The following is a 21440-nucleotide window of genomic DNA, read 5'->3' as shown; positions in this document are numbered from 1 at the left end:
GTTTGTTAACGTGCGTTCGGTAAGCTTTGTGTGACAAGTTTCTGGTGTGTTTCCCCGTTTTTTCGTGATATGTATCTTACTGACAAAATCATTGAGTAGCCGCTTGATGTGGAGTTATTTTTTATTTTATTTTCATTTAGTTTACTTTTTTTTTAAGTTGACAGTTGATGGAGCAGGAAGTTGCTGTATTCTTCGTCTCCTGGCCACTAGGGAAATGTAAGTGTCACAGTGGTGGCAGCATGATCCATATTCGGAGAAGTTCTCAGATTAGTTGCTCTGCCCTTCAAGTTGTATAGCCCATTTTTTTATACGTTTTGACCTCTTTTGTATCGTTAACTTCTATTTCACGAACTGCCCATATGAGGAAATGTTGCTTCATTTTCTTCATGCAGTCTTCCATAGAATTTGGGGTCCCACAACACAGTTAGTGTCGTATTGTGTAATTACTGTTGAAATCATTTTATATAATTTTGTCCTCTGCACTTTTATGTGAACTGAGTGTGTAAAGAGCAAATAAAAATCTCGTAGATTTCAAGCTTCCTCTATTGTCCTACAAGTTTTCCATATTTAGGGAACACACAAATTACAAATATAACCCGTTGTACATCTAAGTTGTTATTCTCTAAAACACAAAGAAATATGTTTGAAATGCAAAAGAGACATAATCGAGTTTTCAGTTTAAGGTGATAAAACGTTAATATGCCATAGATGCCTAGATCATTACAAACTTACAGGGTGTTTCAAAAATGACCGGTATATTTGAAACAGCAATAAAAACTAAACGAGCAGCGATAGAAATACACCGTTTGTTGCAATATGCTTGGGACAACAGTACATTTTCAGGCGGACAAACTTTCGAAATTACAGTAGTTACTATTTTCAACAACTGATGGCGCTGCAAGTGATGTGAAAGATATAGAAGACAACGCAGTCTGTGGGTGCGCCATTCTGTACGTCGTCTTTCTGCTGTAAGCGTGTGCTGTTCACAACGTGCAAGTGTGCTGTAGACAACATGGTTTATTCCTTGGAACAGAGGATTTTTCTGGTGTTGGAATTCCACCGCCTAGAACAGAGTGTTGTTGCATTAAGACGACGTTTTCAACGGAGATTTAATGTAATCAAAGGACCGAAAAGCGATACAATAAAGGATCTGTTTGATAAATTTCAACGGACTGGGAACGTGACGGATGAACGTGCTGGAAAGGTAGGGCGACCGCGTACAGCAACCACAGAGGACAACGCACAGCTAGTGCAGCAGGTGGTCCAACAGCGGCCTCGGGTTTCCGTTCGCTGTGTTGCAGCTGCGGTCCAAATGACGCCAACGTCCACGTATCGTCTCATGCACCAGAGTTTACACCTCTATCCATACAAAATTCAAATGCGGCAACCCCTCAGCGCCGCTACCATTGCTGCACGAGAGACATTCGCTAACGATATAGTGCACAGGATTGATGACGGCGATATGCATGTGGGCAGCATTTGGTTTACTGACGAAGCTTATTTTTACCTGTACGGCTTCGTCAATAAACAGAACTGGCGCATTTGGGGAACCGAAAAGCCCCATGTTGCAGTCCCATCGTCCCTGCATCCTCAAAAAGTACTGGTCTGGGCCGCCATTTCTTCCAAAGGAATCATTGGCCCATTTTTCAGATCCGAAACGATTACTGCATCATGCTATCTGGACATTCTTCGTGAATTTGTGGCGGTACAAACTGCCTTAGACGACACTGCGAACACCTCGTGGTTTATACAATATGGTGCCCGGCCACATCGCACGGCCGACGTCTTTAATTTCCTGAATGAATATTTCGATGATCGTGTGATTGCTTAGGGCTATCCGAAACATACAGGAGGCGGCGTGGATTGGCCTCCCTATTCGCCAGACATGAACCCCTGTGACTTCTTTCTGTGGGGACACTTGAAAGACCAGGTGTACCGCCAGAATCCAGAAACAATTGAACAGCTAAAGCAGTACATCTCATCTGCATGTGAAGCCATTCCGACAGACACGTTGTCAAAGGTTTCGGGTAATTTCATTCAGAGACTACGCCATATTATTGCTACGCATGGTGGATATGTGGAAAATATCGTACTATAGAGTTTCCCAGACCGCAGCGCCATCTGTTGTTGAAAATTGTAACTACTGTAATTTCGAAAGTCTGTCTGCCTGAAAATGTACTGTTGTCCCAAGCATATTGCAACAAACGGTGTATTTCTATCGCTGCTCGTTTAGTTTTTATTGCCGTTTCAAATATACCAGTCATTTTAGAAACACCCTGTACATGAGCCCCGACTAGTCGGCTTCACGATCCTGCTACGTGTTTTCTGTTCCAACATTGAGGGGTACCTAGGGAGAAAATGTTGCTGGGTAACATTTCAAATATGAAACGTGAGATGAGGGATACAGTTGTTAGTTTTTCAAACAAGTTCGGGATAGCTGCCTCGGAGGTCTTGATGTGAGATAAAGACACCTCTTAGGTGTACAATGTATGTACAAGATCAAAGAGGGAACAATTAGAGTGGAATATGCAGAATAAAGTGCTCTGATTAAAAGGGATGTAAGACAGGGATGTTGTCTCTCACCTCTACTGCTCGATCTCTACATCGAAGAACCAAGGACAAATAAGAGGAAGGTTCAAGAGTGGGATTAAAATTTAGGGCGAAAGCACATCAATGATAAGATTCGCTGATGCACTGCTATTCTCAGTGAGGCATAAGGAGAGTTACACTCTAATGAGTAGAGAATATTTACTGCGTGTAAAACGAAGAAAGACGATAGTAATGGGAAGCAGCAGAAATGAGAACAGCCAAAAACTTAACAAAAGAGTTGGTGACAGCGACACAGACAAAGTTAAGGAATTCTGGTACCGAGGCAGAAAAATAAGTTATGACCAACGGAATAAGGAGCACATAAAAAGCAGACCAGCTCTGGCAAAAGGAGCATCCGTGGCCAAAAGAAGTCTGGTAACATCAAATATCGTTCTCAATTTTCGGAAGAAATTTCTGTGAATATACGTTTTGAGCTCACCATTGTAAGGTAGTGAGACATAATCTGTGGGAAAATTAGAATATAAGAACTCCAAACATTTATGTGGTAGTACAGCAGAAAGTTGAAGATACGGTGGACGCACAGGGTAAGGAATTAGGAGGTTTTCCACAGATTTAGCGAAGAAAGAATATGTGGAATGCACTGTATGGATGTAGGGGATAGTATGATAGAACATCTGGTATGACGTGAAGGAATAACTTCCATTGTACTAGAGGGAACAGTAGAGGTTAAAAACAGAGACTGCAAGAGTTAGCAAGACATTCAGTAAATATATGAGAACGAAGATTGTAAGTGCTACTCTGAGATATAAAGGTGGATACAGGAAATCGTGGCGAGAATCACCAAACCAGCCAGAATACAGATGACTCAAGAAAAAAGAAAAGTGTTGGAGAGGTTCACTACTAATCAACAGACTTTCACTCCCTGGTTAGACCTCGGGAATGTTTAAATTTCGAATACAAACCATCTGCAATGACGGCCGAATACTACCGGCATAAGAAGTCATACTAAGCCTGCCAACAGCTACGTTATGTGAGGCGGAGGGCAATCACTTGCCATTAGGATGAGAAACTGCCCCTAGAAATGGGACGTGACCATGACAATAAGATTGAATAATCTACGACAAGATAACGTTCTATGGATCGTGGCTCGGATTAGATGTAGTGGGGGTCAGTGAAGCGGAAAGGAAAGAACATAACAATTTCTGATTAGGTGAGCAATATTAACGCGGCATAAAACAGTATAACAGCAATAGTATTCCTTATAAATAAGAAGGTAGGGAATAGAGTGTGTTACTCTGAACAGTTCAGTGACAGGGTTGTTCTCATGAGGACAACAGGTATGCATGCCGACGTGGCAAGCAGAAGATGAAGAAATAGAGAAACTGTACGAGGGCAGTTAACCGGTAGTCAGTACATAAAGGAAAATGAAAATGTAATTGTCATGGGGTATTAGAACGCGGTTGTACAGTAAGAAATAGAAAAAAAAATGCTACGGAGGAACATGGAATTGGTAATAGGAATGAAAGAGAAGAAAGACTGAGTTCTGAAACAAATTTCCGCCTGTAGAACCAAATACTTTATCAAAGAGCGCAAGAAAAGGCAGTACGCTAAAGGAAGGAAGGGAGATATACGACGGTTTCACTTTTGTTTATAACATGCTCAGGCACCGATTCAGAAATCAGATACTGGGCAGTATGGCGTACCCAGGAGCCCGTATAAACTCAGATCACAATTTGATAATGATGAAGAGTAAGCTGAATATTAAGATACTAGTCGGAAAGAATCTAAGCCCAAAGAAGAGTGATACGGAAATACTAAGGAACAAAGAGATATTCCTTGGAATCTCAGAGGATATTGATTCTGAGAATACGACAACTCTTACTAACTCGTTGCGCAAGACTGCCTATTAGTTCGCTTTTTGAATGTTACTTGGCACATAGCTTGGAGATGATGAGTGTATAGTTAGAAAAAAAATTATCGTATTAGGATTCGAATTTTAAAGCTATGTCTACGCAAATGGGTCTGTATACATATCCTCAGCTTAGGGGAAGTATAGAATATGAGGGACGAAAATAGTTCTCGTGTGGTGATGCAAACGGGAACCTGTTTCTTCCCAGCAAAACATTTTAGCGTGTCATAGATTTTCATTGCAGTTAACACAGTGCAATGGAGTAAACGCATTCGTCTCAGTGAAGTAAAGTGGTTTTATATTCTCTGTTTCCGACTACAACAGTTCTGTGAGCTAGTTATGTCAACAATTAATCACAATCAAAAACTTAACATACTACATCGTTAAAGGAGTTCGGTACTGTAGAAACATAATGAATAAAAGTTCTGTTATTCTATATGATAAAATGTGGCGCAGGAGAACAGTTACTACCAGACTAGGGAAACAAATAAATGAGGAATGCATAGTAAAGGAAGCTGATTTAGCAGTCATCGTAGAAACTTGAATGTTGTGAATGTTTTTAGGACCATCTATATTTGTTTATTTGAGGAGCTGTGTCACAATTAAAGGCTTTATTGACCCTAGAATAACACCGTTCGTGTTAGGAGTGAGGCAAAGGATATATAGCGGGCAGTTTGTGGGCTACAGGGCTTCCTGGTAATTGGTAGCCCATCACGAGTAGGCGACCAGCTTCTTGTGGGGGTCGTGATTTCCTGCTGGCAGTCACAGGAAACTGTGCCAGTTACGCAGCCGCTGATTGTTAAGCCGGTCGCGGCATTGGACATTTGAGACCGCAGCCCTGCCTTCAAACTCTGCTTGTTTTACCGCAATTTCTGACAACATAAGCGACGGGAGATTATAGCCGTTCCTCTGATGATTTTTGGCTGGCTCGGGATGTCAGTTGCATGTCTTATAATGCGCGCACGCATCCACAGCCGTCTCGCTTGTGTTCGTGCTTCCTGAAAAGTTATAAGATGCTCGTAATCGCCTGAGCTTAACTGGTGTGCAGCCATGATGTAGCGCTCATGCTCTGCCATGCGGTTATCAACAGCCATTTCAGTTTCCCCAGTACAGGCAGCAACACCTTCCCAATACATCACGTTTACAGCTACAGCGTTGATGTATTTTACTACGTCTGTAATGAAACATACTGCATTGTGGATCCTGCGGCCACTCCGGAAAATTGGTTTGCTGCCTCCTTTTGGAAGAATCCCACCTATTGGAAAGCTAATGCGCTTCGAGTTGTTCTTGTTTTTCATTTTCTGTTTTGGGATTCCCGGTGAACATGGTAGCTCTTCTTATTATTTTGCCATCAGAGACTTTCTTAGTCTTGTTCGAATGTTAAGTGGTTCTTAAAATGACGCAGCGGCATATGTGGAAGAAATTTAATGTGACTGGCACCGGCCGCGGGTACCTGTCTGTTTATATCTGAAATACAACACGCTAAAGATGTAACGCCATTAAAACGGAGAAGTGAAAATTTGAATTGTCTACAGTGTCCTATAACGATGTTCACATGCACGTGAAATGTATACATATTTTAAGACGTGCATGGAGTCATTTGATGAGTGGGGAATCGTAATAAAACGACAAAGAAATTAACTTAAAACAGTACTGTTACAATGGAAATAAAGTATTGTAATATTTGAACATGACAATATCATCACTGGAGATTACGTATTATGTTTATTGTCTCCTAGTTGTTATTTGATTCGCTACAGAAAGTACTTGACACTAATTAAGAAAGGAAAAGAATTTTAATCCGTTTTGTAGCACTTGGCATCTTCAGAGTTAATACTTTGATAAATTCAACTGAAGTAACTTTCGAGATGTCATCTACATTCCAACACATAGATATTGTACACTGAGGTGAAAAAAGACATGGTATAGACATATGCATGTATACAGATGGCAGCAATGTCGCGTACAGAAGATATAAAAGGGTAGTGGGTTGGCGGAGCTGTCATTTGTACTGAGGTGTTTTATGTGAACTGGTGTCCGATGTGAGTTTGTCCGCAAGAGGGGAATTAACGGATGTTGAAAGCGGAATAGCAGTTGGAGCTTTCGTTTCCGGAAATTATTAAGGAATTCAATATTCCGTGATCCAGAGTCTCAAAAGGGTGCAGGGAATACAAAATTTAAGGCATTACCACTCACCATGGTTAGCGCAGGGGCCAACGGCCTTCGCTTAACGATTGAGAGCAGCGCCGTTTGCGCAGAGTTGACAATGCTGACCAACAATGAACACTGTATGAAATAAACGCAGATATCAATGTGGGACATACTACGTAATTATCTGTTAGGACAGGGCAGCGAAATGTGGCGTCAATGGTCTATGGCAGCAGACGATCGACACTACTGTCTTTGCTAACAGCAGCGACATCGTCAGCAGCGCCTCCCCTGGACACCCGACCATATTGGTTGGACACTAGCCGACTACAGAACCGTGGTCTGGTCAGATGAGTCCCGATTTCAGTTCTAAAGAGCTGTTGGTAGGGTTCTAGTGTGTCGAATACCCAACGTAGCCGTAGAACCAAGTCGACAAGCCACTGTGAAAGTTGGTGGTGGCTCCATAATGGTATGGACTTTGTTTACGTGGAACGGACTGGGTACTTCGGTTCAACTCAACTGGTCATTAACAGGGAATGGTTACATTCGTTTACTGGAGACCATTTGCAACCATTCATGGACTTCTAGTTCTCAAAGAACTATGGAATTTTCATGGGTTACAATGCACCACGTCACCGGGCCATAATTGTTCGCAATTAGCTTGAAGAACTTTCTGGACAATTCAGAACAATGATTTGGCCACATAGATCGCCCGACATGAATCCCATAGACCATATTTGTGACATAACTGAGAGGTCAATGCGTTCACAAAATCATGCACTGGCATCGCTTTCGCAACTATGGAAGGGTGTAGACACTGCAGGCTCACTATTTCTGCATGGGACTTCCATGGAGTTGTCGAATCCATGCCACGTCAAATTGCTGCACTTCTCTGGGCAAAAGGATGTCCGACACGAAATCAAGAGATATCCCATGACTTTTGTCACCTCACTCTATAACAGTCCCACGCCGTGAGTGTTAAACACCGGATGCAACTCCGCTGTGTTTCTTATTAGTTGTACAGCTTTTTCTTAAGCTTAGATTTGCGGTCGACTAAGGCTCCTGTTTGAACTCGAACTGAAACATTCATGTGCTTCACTTCACACTGATGTGTTCATTCAGTGAACGATAACTTCGAGTTATTCTAACACACTCTGCCCGGTAAAAATAGCGAAACACACAGGAGACGGAGAGATGATGGAATAAAACTTCACGGGTTGAGAAAATGTGTGATGCTGTTGCAGTGATTTCAAAAATTGGTCAGATTAGTAAAGAATTTGAAAGCATGAGCCTATGTATCCTATGTCAGTACACCCTCCCTGACTTTATTGGGTGTACTGGTTCGATTGGTTTGGAAGGGTTACATAAAGCCTTTCTATCATCCCGTGTGGCAAGCTGGCCAACAACTGTCGTCAATGTGTCTCGATATTGAAAACTTTTAACACTGCAGCGCGTCAGCAACCGTAAATAATTTAATGATTATAAAGAATCCGCCTCGATTGCAAAGAGAAACCGGATGTTGACCAAGGTTTCAGAGCGGATAACCACGCCTTCTTCGGAACACACTAAAACTACAAACTACGTAAAGAGCCATGGTCCAGCATTAATGCAGAACGCCCAAAAGGGCAAAAGACTCGCATAAAATGTAAAATAAACGGTACGTGTGTGCCACGGCAATAGCTGTAATTAGCTCAAAAGTCAGAAGCGTGCTTCCTCACTCCAGCCAACGTTGAGTGAGCCGCGGGCTCTCAGGTAAACTAGAGACATTCAGTAATGCAGTGACTTTTGCAGCTGTTGTTTTCTTATGTTTCGTCACAGTCTTCTTCGATAATCGTCTGTCATGATCACACAGCTAACACTCTCTTCCGTGTTGTGACTTTACGGATGAGGATTTTCGTTAAAGTGCATCTCGAAACACCAAACAATTTGGCTACCTTGGTTACGGAAGCACACACCATACGACCACCAACAGCTGGTCCGTGTTCGAATTCACTTAGTTCCGGCATAGTGCACTCACAACTGCAAGAACTATAGCTACACTATCAACATATTGAGGCTATTGCACAGATTCCGTTGTGGTCAAGTGCAACAGCGCAACCATGTATAGGCAAAAACATGAAAAAAGTACAAAAAAATTGCGAGCAACACAAGCTTAAAAGTAACTCAAGGTTCTAGCCAATCCTGCAGATTGAGCTGTTGTGCTTGACTACGAACGGAATCTGTGCAGTAACCTCGATACATTGAATGCATGGTTGTAAATCTGTGTAGTTGTGCAGGCACTTTGCTAGAGCTGATGGAATTCCAACATTGGCAACCTGTTGGTGCTCGTGTGCATACACTTCGTTTTTGTAATACGTAGCTGATGTCAGCACAGACACACACTCTTCATCAGATCTTTCACGTAACGCCTAGTGTCAATGGGAAATATGGGTTTGTTTCCAAATACAAACAAAATATGTCCCCAAGTTAGCCTAGTGGGATTTTCCATTTAAAGAACAGCAGGAGGAATAACTATTACGCCAACAGCTATTTGGAAGCCGCTCTGCACCGCGCTGTTTGCGTTCACCATTAGTCAATGCAACTAGGTAACCATTGGAGTGCTGCTTTTTTCTCCAACGTAACTGTCCCTGTTCACGCACTCCAGAAAATAAAAAAGGCGCACATGAACAAATTTTCGGAATGAGACGGAAACAGGTACATGAGATATAATGTTCAGACAAATGATTACAGTTAATGAAAAATTAGATGATTCACTCAAGATCGAGTGCTTCACAAGCAGAGCAAGTCAAAAAACATTGGTCACTTCTCGCCCTTACGCAAGCAGTTTTTTGGCTTGACATTGATTGGTAGAGTTGTTGGGTGTACTCCTGAGCGATATTGTTCCAGTTTCTGTCAAAATGGAATATTAAGTCGTCAAAACCTCGAACTGGTGGGATGACCCTGCGCATAACGCTCGAAATGTTCTCAACTGGACAGGGATCTGGCAACCTTGTTGGCCATGTTAGGGTGTTGCAAGCACGAAGACAATCAGTAGGAATTATATCAGTGTGTAAGCGGGCGGGCGTTATCTTGGTCATACTGCAAGCCCACGATGGCTTGCCATGAAGGGCATCAAAACGGAGCGTAGGATATCCTCGACGTACTATGCCAGTTGGACAGACGTTGGCATCATATCCGTCAGGAGAAGTCCCAACAATTCTACCAGTTACCGGAATAACTGCTTGCATATTGGTCACAGGTGCACAAACACGTTACTGACTTGCTCAATTTGTAAAGCTCTACCTCTTGTCTAAATAATCTAATTTTTCTGATATTAAAATCACTTGTTTGTCAAAAAAATGGTTCAAATGGCTCCGAGCGTATGCGACTTAACTTCTGAGGTCATCAGTCGCCTAGAACTTAGAACTAATTAAACCTAACGAACCTAAGGACACCACGCACATCCATGCCCGAGGCAGGATTCGAACCTGCGACCTTAGCGGTCGCTCGGCTCCAGACTGTAGTGCCTAGAACCGCACGGCCACACCGGCCGGCGCTTGTTTGTCTATGTAGACCCTATGTACATCACATCTACCAATTTCTAAGCCATTCGAATATCGCATTAAATTAATTTCGGGCTGTTATATCGAATGGGAACATAAAATTTCCCTTGATAAATCATTTCGTTTCCAATGGGAAAAAAATGCTCTTTGTCGAATGGAGCAGTATTTCTTTGAGCTGTCTCCAGGTACACACTGCAAAATGAAGTTGCATATATCTAACCGCTGCTCAGACTGACGTCAAATTTCAATGGAATATTGCCAACGAAGGGGGAACCGTTACGCGGTGTGAAAGGGTACAGTACCGCCCGACACTGAAAATAGGTACAACATACTTCATTATTCTTGTCAGAACAACATATTTTTTGTAAAAATAACTCAATTTCAATTAATACAGCGAAGCCGGATACCAGTGTGGGAAAGAATGACAATTTATTAATTTAATTAATCACATGTGCACTCCCACAAAATAAATCCCTACATCCGGTGAGGTGAGATCTGTGAAATGAATGAATGTATGGTCGTCTGCTAACTGCAGATAGTGAATGTGAATATATGACCATCTTTGAGACGATCCTTTGGCCACCTTTGGTGGAATCAAAGAGATGAAACTTATCGGAGCTTTGAGCACCTGCAATGTGGCTGACCAATACGGTAGCATGGTCTTCCCCCACCTCGAAAGAGGTGCGAGATGACCTGAAGAACTGCCATGTTTCAGCACTCTGCCGCTGGATCTAGTGTTGGTAAGACCTGTCTTAGGCGTGCTCCGTGCGGACAAACGAATGGAGACATGGTATGCATGTGAAATACTTAAGAGTAGTTTAGAATAATAATTTCTCTATTTCACGAACTTTTGTGGGGAGAATTAAATGTCAGGCAGGTAATATTAATGGGATCGTAGTAACTTCGGAAGTGACCAACAGTCACAATGAAACCACGTGCAGCAATAAGTTGAAATACTTCCGAGTGCTTAAGTTAAGCTGAATTACTAGCATGTGTACCATAAGTTGCAAATATTTAAGAAATGGCGTGTGCAGGACTTGAAATTAGAGACGAGTACTTCTACGTGGTGAGTACTGTGTGAGTCTCAATCAGTGTATGAGACAAAGGATAAAGAGAAGTACTCGTCCATGGTATCAGTTGAGGACTCGCATGTGTGATGAATATGTTCTTAATATTACTTTGCGTGTTGTGTAAGTATGTGTGGTTTGCATGGGAGAGTAGCAAGGTAGTTTCAGAGGTAGTGGGCTATGCATGTTCCTTTTGTACCGCTCGGTCTGGAGGAAAGTTTCGTGATGATGGTTGTGAGAGTCGAAGTGTGAGATATAAAAAAAGATCCACCATCCTATCCACAAAGTGCACTGTAGCATTAAATAATTACGAAACCATAAGATAGAGAATCACCAATGTAAAGCCATGCCAACTGGGCGGAATTTCTCATGTGTTATTGTTGTAGGTTAATGAATTTGTGTGTTTAGGTTATAGAATTACCGGAATAAATAAGATAGTGAAAAGAAAAAGATTGGTGGCCTTTTCCTTCGAAATGTATGTTGTCATGATATCCAGAATTTATAATGTGTGCGCCATTCATATTCAGTGCGATGGCCACGTGTTGATAAAAGCCGTTAAATAAGAAAGAAAATGTGGTATTGCCAGTGCGTAGCGAACAGTCGGTGTTGTGTAAATTACTAATAGTCAGATGTGCGTTTCCGTTGCGATATATCCAAGCAGGAGAATAACTTTTAACTTAATTGTGAGTACTAGAGTTCGTGTTACTTGATAAATAAAAAATGAATCCACTCGCTTGGCAGACCACTCATCTTGCAGGCCTGACTGCTTGATGCCACAGTATGAGCAAGGCATGTGGGTGCCTCTCAGGTGTATTGAAAATTTTTGCGGTATGAGACACAGCTATGCAATGTCGTAACACTGTGCACGCTTAATTTGAAAACTAAACGAAGTAAATATTTACACAAAGGCATAATAACTGAGGCAAAGAATTAGTAGGAAAAGTTACTGATTGACAAGGGAGCCTAACAGAATTTAATCAGAAGTGACCGAACGCGATGAGGCACGGTAGCTTCTGAAGAGGTGAACGCGGTTGGCTGGCCCAGTGTCGCCAGGCAGCGTTGTCTGCAGAGCATACAAGTAGGTGCAAGGATACTCAGAAAGTACTCGAATTAAAAGTTAAGTCGTAGCTTCAGGCGGCGGACACCCCATCACTTTGTTTCCTGTGAACAGTCCGTCATCTGAATAAGGTAACTGTAAAAATTGTCCACCTTATATTTTATCGTGGCGGACAGTAGCGAATTCATAAGAGTACTATTTAGAGCCTGTCTAGATGTCAGGGAGATTTTATCATTATAAACAGAGGTAGTATTTGCTAAACTGTAGTGACTGACATCAATGTCGCCTAAAAGTCTGGGCAGTGGGGCTACGAGTCATGGTTGGAGGAGACGCAGCTCAGGAGTTGGGCCCAGTGAATGGTCTGCCTCATTAGCTGCGGGGTCAGTGCGGCAGGTTGCTAACTGTAGGGGCCCAGCTCTGATTACCGGTCATACTGGAGATTTTCTCCGCTCAAGGATTAAATGTTTTGTTGTCGTTACGTTCGTACAGTAGTTTCAACTCAGAAGATAATCGTCTTCAATACACTGTCGTACAGTCCTTCCATTGAAATGACTAAATAGACACGAACGGAAAGCCAATAATTAGAAAGAGAAGAAATGAAAAAAACCAGGGGATGTGTGCCTAGTGTGGCTCCATCATGATTTAACGATAAACTATGCTTGTGCTCATACTGTGATGCAAAAGGTGTCAACAAACACTACGCATGGGCAATGAATGTACCACTTTCGGCAGAGATGCACATTTAAGTTCGACCTCCAGCCGGAATCTAAATCTAGCGAGCATGGAGGACTTGGATGGTGACAGCAGGTAGGTAGGAGTGTGAGTAGGCCCTGGAGCGTGCCGTGATACTACACACATTTGCGATAAACACTGTGTCCAGGTGGGGATGAGGCTGATGCAACTGCCTCGTAAGCGGGAGATCCCTGGTTCGAATTCCGATCCTGCAAAAACTCTCACTCGTCGCGGCAGATTAAGCATAAAATTCCGATGCAGCTGGCGTCAATATTTCCTTTCCTCTCCTTTATCCCTAGTTTCAGTTTACATTATATACATCGCAGCTGCGGACTCCGCTTGCTGTATCTTTCGGACATAGCGTGGTCGTACTTATAAGAGTAATTTATCGTCCTATTCTACGGGGTGTTCAAAAAAAGTCTCCGCAGTGCCGTATGTTTGTTAGCCGCTTGTGCCGTATGATTGTTCGCCTGCCTGGGTTTTTCAACGAAGCCATAAACGCACAACGATACTGCAGTGATATTCTTTACCCATTCATAGGAGAACTTGTGTTAAATGAAATACTGAACGGTTATTTTCAGAAAGATGGTGCAACCGCTCATACAGCTCAAGTTTCAATGTCACTACTTGCTAATGTTTCTGGTAATCGCATTATTTCACGGGGACTTTGGCCTACACGATCGCCTGACTTAACACCAACTGACTTTTTCTTCTGGGCTGCAGTGAAAGCAAGTCTCTATTAAAACCGTCCAAAAGCCATCAATAAATTGAAAACTGTAATATCCACTTTCACTACTTCTGTTACAGAAGAAATGTTGCAGCTTGTGTTTGGAAACATGATTAGCTGAATTGAATTGCGTATTCAACAGCAGGGGGGACGCTTTCAATATGTAATGTGAAAATTTGTAGTGAAAATGAATATTAAATAAATTAATTACTTGTATTTCACTGAGTTTCATTTCGGTATATTCACTGTCGCATAAGGCACGCGCCGCTAACAATTATACGGCACTGCGGAAAGACGTCTTGAATACCCCGTATTTGCTTATTAAGCGAGGGAACGATGTCTGTCAATATGCCGCAGTCTCACTTTACTCTTATGATACGGAAGCGAGATTTACGATGGAGGAACGAGCATTGTCGCAGGCGCACCATCTTCCACGGAGCAGGTTCTCTGAATGGAGCCAACACGGAAAATATCGCATTTCTTTTGATGATTCCCATTTTACGAAGGTATTTTCTTCTAGATTCTATTACACACCTATTTTTATGGGATTCAACGGCCTATTATGTAACTAGCAGCATAGCTCTGAATTCCTTCGATGTCTATTGTCATGCGTTTTTGATGAATGCACCTAATTCTAGAATAACAAAAATGATCGCATGAGGAAATTGAGAACTGTTCTTTTAACAGATGCCCTGCACTTTCGCAGAACCACTTTGACAAACCCAAGTGTCTCATTCACCTTCCCTGTTACTGGCTTTCTGTTTTCGTCTCATTTCACATCGAAGCTCATTTTTATCGGTAAGCATTTAAACACTGTGAAATGCTCGAGATGTGCGTCACTTATCTTGTCATCGTATATTTTCGTGTTCTTTTTGTATGTTAAAAATACTGTATTTCATATATCGACGTATTTGTTACGATTGTCCGAAAGGATATCCATTCCTACATACTGCACAATCGTCATAAAACAGTCTAATACCACTACTCAATCTTGTAAATCTTTCAGATATGTTGTGACCACGCAAGTTCTTATTATGCCTCCTTCGAGTTTCTATTATGCATGCACCTCCGTGTCTGCTGAGAATTCGCTAAATATCAGGCATTGTATACAATCGATGAAATGCTCATCCAGCTTGAAGCGTCAGAATAAGAATGTACGTTTCTTGTCATTGGCACAGTAGTAAGAAAGCTCCGTATGGCTAGTTGACTATGTGAACTGGGGGTTACTTACGACGCTCTCACCGACGTCGGCGACTTCGCAGTGGAGTCGCGGCGTGGTGCCAGTCTGCGCCAGCACCACCGTGCAGTTCTCCGAGAGGAACACGGCTCCACCGCCCCCGCTCCCGCCCCCGCCGGATCCGCCGTCCTTGTCGTCTGTCGGAGATTCAACGGCCGTGCGTGGTGCTGGCAGCACGATGGCGTTGTCCGGCGGCCACCACTGCTTGCTCTTAACGAGCTCTCCGCCTCCACCTCCGCCTCCGTCGCCGCCCCCGTCGCTGTCCCCAGTGTGGAGGCGGTGACTGATGCCGTCCGGCACAGGCGGCTGGAAGTGGCCGTAATGGTGCTCGTGCTGTTTGTGGCGATGGTGGTGCTGGTGGTCCGGGTGGTGCAGGTGGTTGCTGTGGTAGTGGCTGTGCCAACCTGTGGAGAAAGATGGCAGGTGGAACAGAAGTCCATACGTCACGGAACATTAGAGCTGTGACAGAGATTCAAACAGTTTACATTAACATTTCAGTTACGAGAAAAACTTTTACAGATGATGTTTAATTGGGAAATTGTGTGTAGTTTTCACAGTGTGTACTACAGTACCGCAATTGAACTTCTATCCTCTTTTACACTGATTTTGATTGCAGTGTGAGCTGCCTTTTTATATCATTGATAGTATTCACTGAACATTTCCTTGTCACGGATAAATGTTGATTGGACGATCACGATCTCTCTCTCTCTCTCTCCCTCTCTCTCACTCTCCGTCAAACTGAACAATTGAACTGAATAACGTGGGCCGTTGTGGCGTTGGGGGCGTATGCCTCGAATGTTAAATGGAATTTTGTGAAACACTGTCTTGAAAACATTTTAAGACGGCAATTTACAGTTTTCCATAGTTATTGAATGTACCTTCCTACATACACTGATCTATTATATTAATAAAATTGTATTGTGGGGCATGTTATCTTTTTTTTTAACACTCAATTTTTTACAGAAATTTGTAAATAAATGAAGATAAAAACAAACCAACTAAGGATATTTTAATTATTCTATTTCCATGTGTGTTGAATCTCACACTTGGCATGCTATGAAAATACCAAGTCTCTACCATCCGTACTTTTTTAGAAAACGGGTTATTTATTGCAAAACATGTAGTTCAGAGACATTGAGGTTTAAAATTTTTTCATTGCAAATTCTATACAAACTTACATTTCTGCATCTTAAATACACTAGAATTGCCCTGGCCCATAGTCTGTGTCTTCTTCAGTGTCACAACAGCCCACTGCTTACTACCTCCTTTTCTTTCTTGCTTCTTTTGTCATTTGCTGGACTGCTGACTGTACACGAAGCTCATCCATTTCCCAGAGTCCTTTAGCTGTGTTCCTTTAGCTTCCCTAGGACCTTATTCGAATCCTGCCTCGGGCATGGATGTTTGTGATGTCCTTAGGTTAGTTAGGTTTAAGTAGTTCTAAGTTCTAGGGGACTAATGACCTCAGCAGTTGAGTCCCATAGTGCTCAGAGCCATTTGAACCTAGGACCTTAAGTCTTTCATATTTCCCACCATTAAAAGTTATTACAGCATCAGAAACTGATAACTTTAGAGTCATAAGGCCAACAGATACATTTTTAGGCACACGCCACCACACAACATTGTCGAAGGTCTCATTCACATTTTGGGTCTTCCCATGTAAACAATTCTTTAGTAGCTCAGGATTTGTCTAATCTCTGTAAATAGGTTTTATAGCCTATAAAGGAGAAGAAGAGGAGAAAGAAGTGATGTATTGATATCCATGCCATTCAGACGACAACAAAACTAAGAGAAAAAAATAACTCAAAAGAGAGAAACGAGTTACTGATTCTAATAGAGCAAGTAAAGAGAAGACTTCACAGACGGTACCAAAACGAAAGCTCGTCTTTGTTAACTATGATGAAGGGACGAAAAGGAGATAGAACAGTTTTGAGACAAAGTACCTTATTTGCGGAGAGATAAAACAAAGCAATTCACGGCCTTTGTAGTTCCCAAGATATGACTGCTGAACTGTGGAGTACATGCGTAACCGAGAAATTGGATAGTTACACGTCAACGTTCAAAACATTATTTGAAGGTCTCACACTTGTCTGATTTTAATGTACTATATTCCAAAATGTTCAGGAAAGTTCCAAGTACATTATGGAGTAGAAAACAGTAAATGCCAGATTTCAATGAATTTCACGTACAATGTTCCCTTAATGTGGGGACGCCTTGATTCGAGCTGTATAAGGAGTGCAAGGTGTGCGTAGGGGAGGGGGGGGGGGGAGGGGATTGGTTGGCGATAGGCTCCGTCTTATTTATGCAGTGCTGGTGCTACGTATGCTGGTGCCACATTCGTACCGAACGGGGTAGTACAGTGGTTAGCACATTTGACTCACATTCGGAGGGCGACGGTTCAAACAACCATCCTGATTTAGGTTTTCCATGATTTCGCTAAAATGACTTAAGGCAATGGCCGAGATGGTTCTTTCGAAAGGGAAGCTTTCCTTCTCCATCCTTCCCTAATCCGAGCTTGTCCTCCGTCTCTAATGACCTCCTTGTCGACGAGGTGTTAAACACTAATCTTCTCGGCTACATATGCGGTTTATATTTCGTACAGATATTCTGCATGGATGTCCGAAGTGCTTCAGATTGTAAGTTACACATTATAATGGCGGGCCAAGTAACTTTTAATGACTGATGCACTAAACTTCAAAACGATTAAGATATGTGACACTATTTTTTAACATCTTAACCAATTCTTTGTAATTAACGATTAGTACGTACTACTAATCGTTCTGATTCTCTACGGTAGAAATCCTCCCCTTGGTCATGGAGTCATGTAATGGCAGCTTTGTGAACGTCCTCATTGCTGGAAAATGTATTCCAGCTCCATCCCCCCTCCGGGGTTGTTCCTCCAGATCGCCCAACACTTGAAAATTACTGGACTTCCAGATGAGGTTCATCTACGTCCGTGCGCCCTTCGTCAAATTGTTGGAACCACCTGACGGCTGAATGGGTTTGCAATTCATCTATATTTTACGCGGGACCGTTTACCAACAAGAATCGTAGTGGCCTGTGGACTTCCAATTTGGAGTATGTGGCCAGTGGCTGCACCATTGTGATGCACCCGTTAACTGTATACGAACAGAACCTTGTCTGAGAGAAATCTTGCACATGTACTCTCTTCTGGCAATACATCACGGTTATTGGGCAACGGTTTTAGCGTAGGGCAAAACGTGTAACTTTGGTTTTGAAATCAATACGAGTAAGTTACGCACGAAATAAACAAGTGCATAACATACTCGTGAATGTGCTTTAATGACTTACTTTCATATGGTGTTTTTGTGAAAACTACCCTCCGTCTATGGAGAACATTGATTTTTGTGTATAATATCTGTCGTAGTTCACAGTTTTAAATGTGACCCTGTTCGGCCATACATCGCCCACCGACAGAAACACCAACAAACAAAATAGGAAAGTGATCATAAAATTAATAATTTCTTCATAATTAGGTTCTATGTACAACCGATGTAAAGTAAAATTATCAACTGTTACCAATACCTTGGTATTTGGGTTAGAAAGGGTTCGTAAGGGGATCTACTATTGGAATCTCCGAAGCAACTTTACGCGACATTGCTAATAATTTCAACGTTCTACATTATCGCCAACCACATCTGATGAGTTTCATGTAATTCCTGTGTTGGACAAATATCAGGTGTTCAATTTTGTGTGAATTTCTAAGCCACCAAACTGCTGAGTTCATCGGTCCCTAGACTTACACACTACTTAAACTAACTTATCCTAAGAACAACACACACACCCATGCCCAAGACAGGACTCGAACCTTCGGCAGAAAGGGCCACGCAATCCGTGACATGGCGTATCAAATCGTAAGGCCACTCCGCGCGGCTGTTGAACAATGATGTATTTAACTCTGCATTTTGAAATTAACAATCTCGATACTGCAAATTGTTATAGATTACTTAGAGCAATAGATACATCAATGATACAACCCACAAGCTATTCTTAGCTCTCTGGGGTTGACAGAACCTGGAGGCAAAACACTGGCGAATAGCACATGGTTCAGAAAGAAATTCGAATAACTGTACTGTCTGTGACATCAATACAGCAAATATAAAGTAAGGAGACCAAATTATATTTCAAAAAAATTGTGCTAACACATCTTGTGCATCTGCAATACTCTAAATTTTTGAATAAAGATGTTAGTAGGATAAACGTATATTGTGTGATAAATAAAAGTAACAGCAAGGAAATCACAGAGGCTGATTCAGAAAAGCTAGTGGTCCAAACTTGATCTGTTGTGCTGCATGCATTAGTGACCATGTCCAAGCAACGCATCCGTCGCTAAGGACGCCAGTGCTGGGAAACAACTGACATCACTTCAGTGTCTGTAGAAGAACCGCCGTCCATAACAACGATGTGCGTCCTACCTGTCAGTAACTATTGGTCTAGTCGCAAACCTGGATACAGATTTCTTCACAATGTATCGTGTGTACTGCATCGAAAACTTTTCGGTAGCCGAGAAACATTACACCAACCTGATGCCTTGTGCTGTAGTACTGATATTAGTATGGGTGCTGCGTGCTCGTCTGAGTTTCATATGATTTATGTTTCAAAAACCTATAGTGATTTTCATGGCGAAAGTTGTTTGTTTCACATTATACATAGTGTTTGAACTATGAGTATATTCGAATATTCTCTCACAAGTAAATGTGACGTATAAGTCGGTAGCTTGTTGGTCACTTTCGGTTTTATTTGTGTTGATGGGTCTGACCTCTGCTCTTTTCAAATCGCAAGGAATATATCCCAGACCCAAAGGAACTAATGCAAATTCTATGAAGAAGGGAGCCCACTCTCTGATTTTTCTGTGAGTAACTCAACCTTCTGGAGTGTACTCTGGTTCGTTGATAGTATTTTGCTTCGATGGCAGTCTAAGGTTTGATTCATTCCCAATACGCGTTTCAGTTCACATCTATCTGTGGGTTTATTCTTTATTTTGTAACTAAAGTGCCGCAGCGGCTGTTACTTACAAAGCTTTCTAACAGGCCATGAAGGTTCGGTAGCCATGTCCTCCTTAGCCCATAGACGGCACTGGATGCTCATATGCAGGGGCATGCTATCAACACACCGCTCTCCCGGCCGTATATCAGTTTACGAGACTGGAGCCGCTACTTCTCAATCAATGGTTCAAATGGCTCTATGCACTATGGGACTTAATATCTGAGGTCAACAGTCCCTATACTTATAACTACTTAACCTAATTAACCTAAGGACATCACACACATCCAAGCTCGAGGCAGGATTCGAACCTGCGACCGCAGCAGCTGCGTTGTTCCGAACTGAAGCACCTAGAACCGCTCGGCCACAGCCGTCGGCCCTTCTGAATCAAATGGTTCTCAATTTGTCTCACAGTGCCTGAATGACCCCGCTTGCTAACAGCTCTCGGCAGACCGGATGGTCCACATGATAGGTAGCCCAGCGGACAAGCGCTTAACTTCGGTGATCTGACGGGGACCGGTGTTACCACTGCGGCGAGGCCGTTGGCTTCAGCATGCTGATAAGCACATCTTCTTCAAGTGTTTGGGCAAGCATTTGCTTCAGTCGGAACTCCTCTGCGGTTACTTCAGTCGTAATTTGTAGAATTCCTCTCTGATAAACCCAGTTGTCGATTTCGTACGAATTGTGAGTGGCGCACATAGTCTTCCGAAAATTTTACATTTACGGACTTTATCATTACACTCATAAATGTTTTATTCATCCAACGAATAATATCAATCTGGTTCACTTTGCACGTAAAACGATGTGATGATGAATTTGTATCCGCTGTTGTCTAAGGCACGTCGTCTAACTACTAAACAAAACAAAACAAAAAAAACGCAGTTTGGGGAAATGTACAGAAATTGGGCGAAATAATCAAATCTGCAACCTCTTCTGACACTCTGGAAGTTTGAATTCTTCCACTCGTTACTGTGCTAAACGAGGAACAGTTATGCGTCACGTCTTTCCATCTGAAACGCCTGACTGATAATATGAAGACGATCATAGTCTGTCAAGTGCAAATAATCGAGGAGTGGAAAAATATTTACTATGCAAGTGCAGATACGTACTTCCTCTCATCACTGCATACAGTAAGTGATCTGGATCCAGTTATTTCTAACAAGAAAAACAGACAATATTTTGGGACTTCAAGAGAGAAGCATGACTACATGAGAGAAGGTTTTAAGCCTTTGTCACTGCCTAGATATTGGGGACCCAGCTGGGACGGAAGTTTCTGACGTAGGCGGTCTCATAGACTTAAAAATCTATAAGAAAGAAGGTTACAAATTTAAAGAAAGACATTAACTACAAATATTTAGAACTACCGTATGATAAGTTATTATTTTACACACATCAGAAAAAGGTTTCCGTCACCTCGGTTGCGAGAGTTTAGGAACCTGGAAATAGAGATCAATTATAAAAAATGGGGGT

At 42.2% G+C, this 21440-nt stretch overlaps 1 protein-coding gene across 1 annotated transcript in view; it reads right to left on the bottom strand.

Annotated features, from left to right (window-relative positions):
* Window positions 1–21089, bottom strand: part of LOC126088457 (immunoglobulin superfamily member 10-like) — a 349239-nt gene extending 328150 nt beyond the window's left edge. The window contains exons 1-2 of the mRNA XM_049906598.1: window positions 21080–21089; window positions 14964–15373 (exon numbers count right to left, since the gene is read on the bottom strand). Coding sequence (XP_049762555.1) covers window positions 14964–15373; window positions 21080–21089 — 420 coding nt within the window. The remainder of the gene's footprint in view (window positions 1–14963; window positions 15374–21079) is intronic.
* Between the last annotated feature and the right edge of the window lie 351 nt (window positions 21090–21440).

The sequence above is a fragment of the Schistocerca cancellata genome, chromosome 6 (genome assembly GCF_023864275.1).
Source record: "Schistocerca cancellata isolate TAMUIC-IGC-003103 chromosome 6, iqSchCanc2.1, whole genome shotgun sequence".
Taxonomy (NCBI): Eukaryota; Metazoa; Arthropoda; class Insecta; order Orthoptera; family Acrididae; genus Schistocerca; species Schistocerca cancellata.
This window is presented reverse-complemented; position numbering and strand designations above follow the sequence as displayed.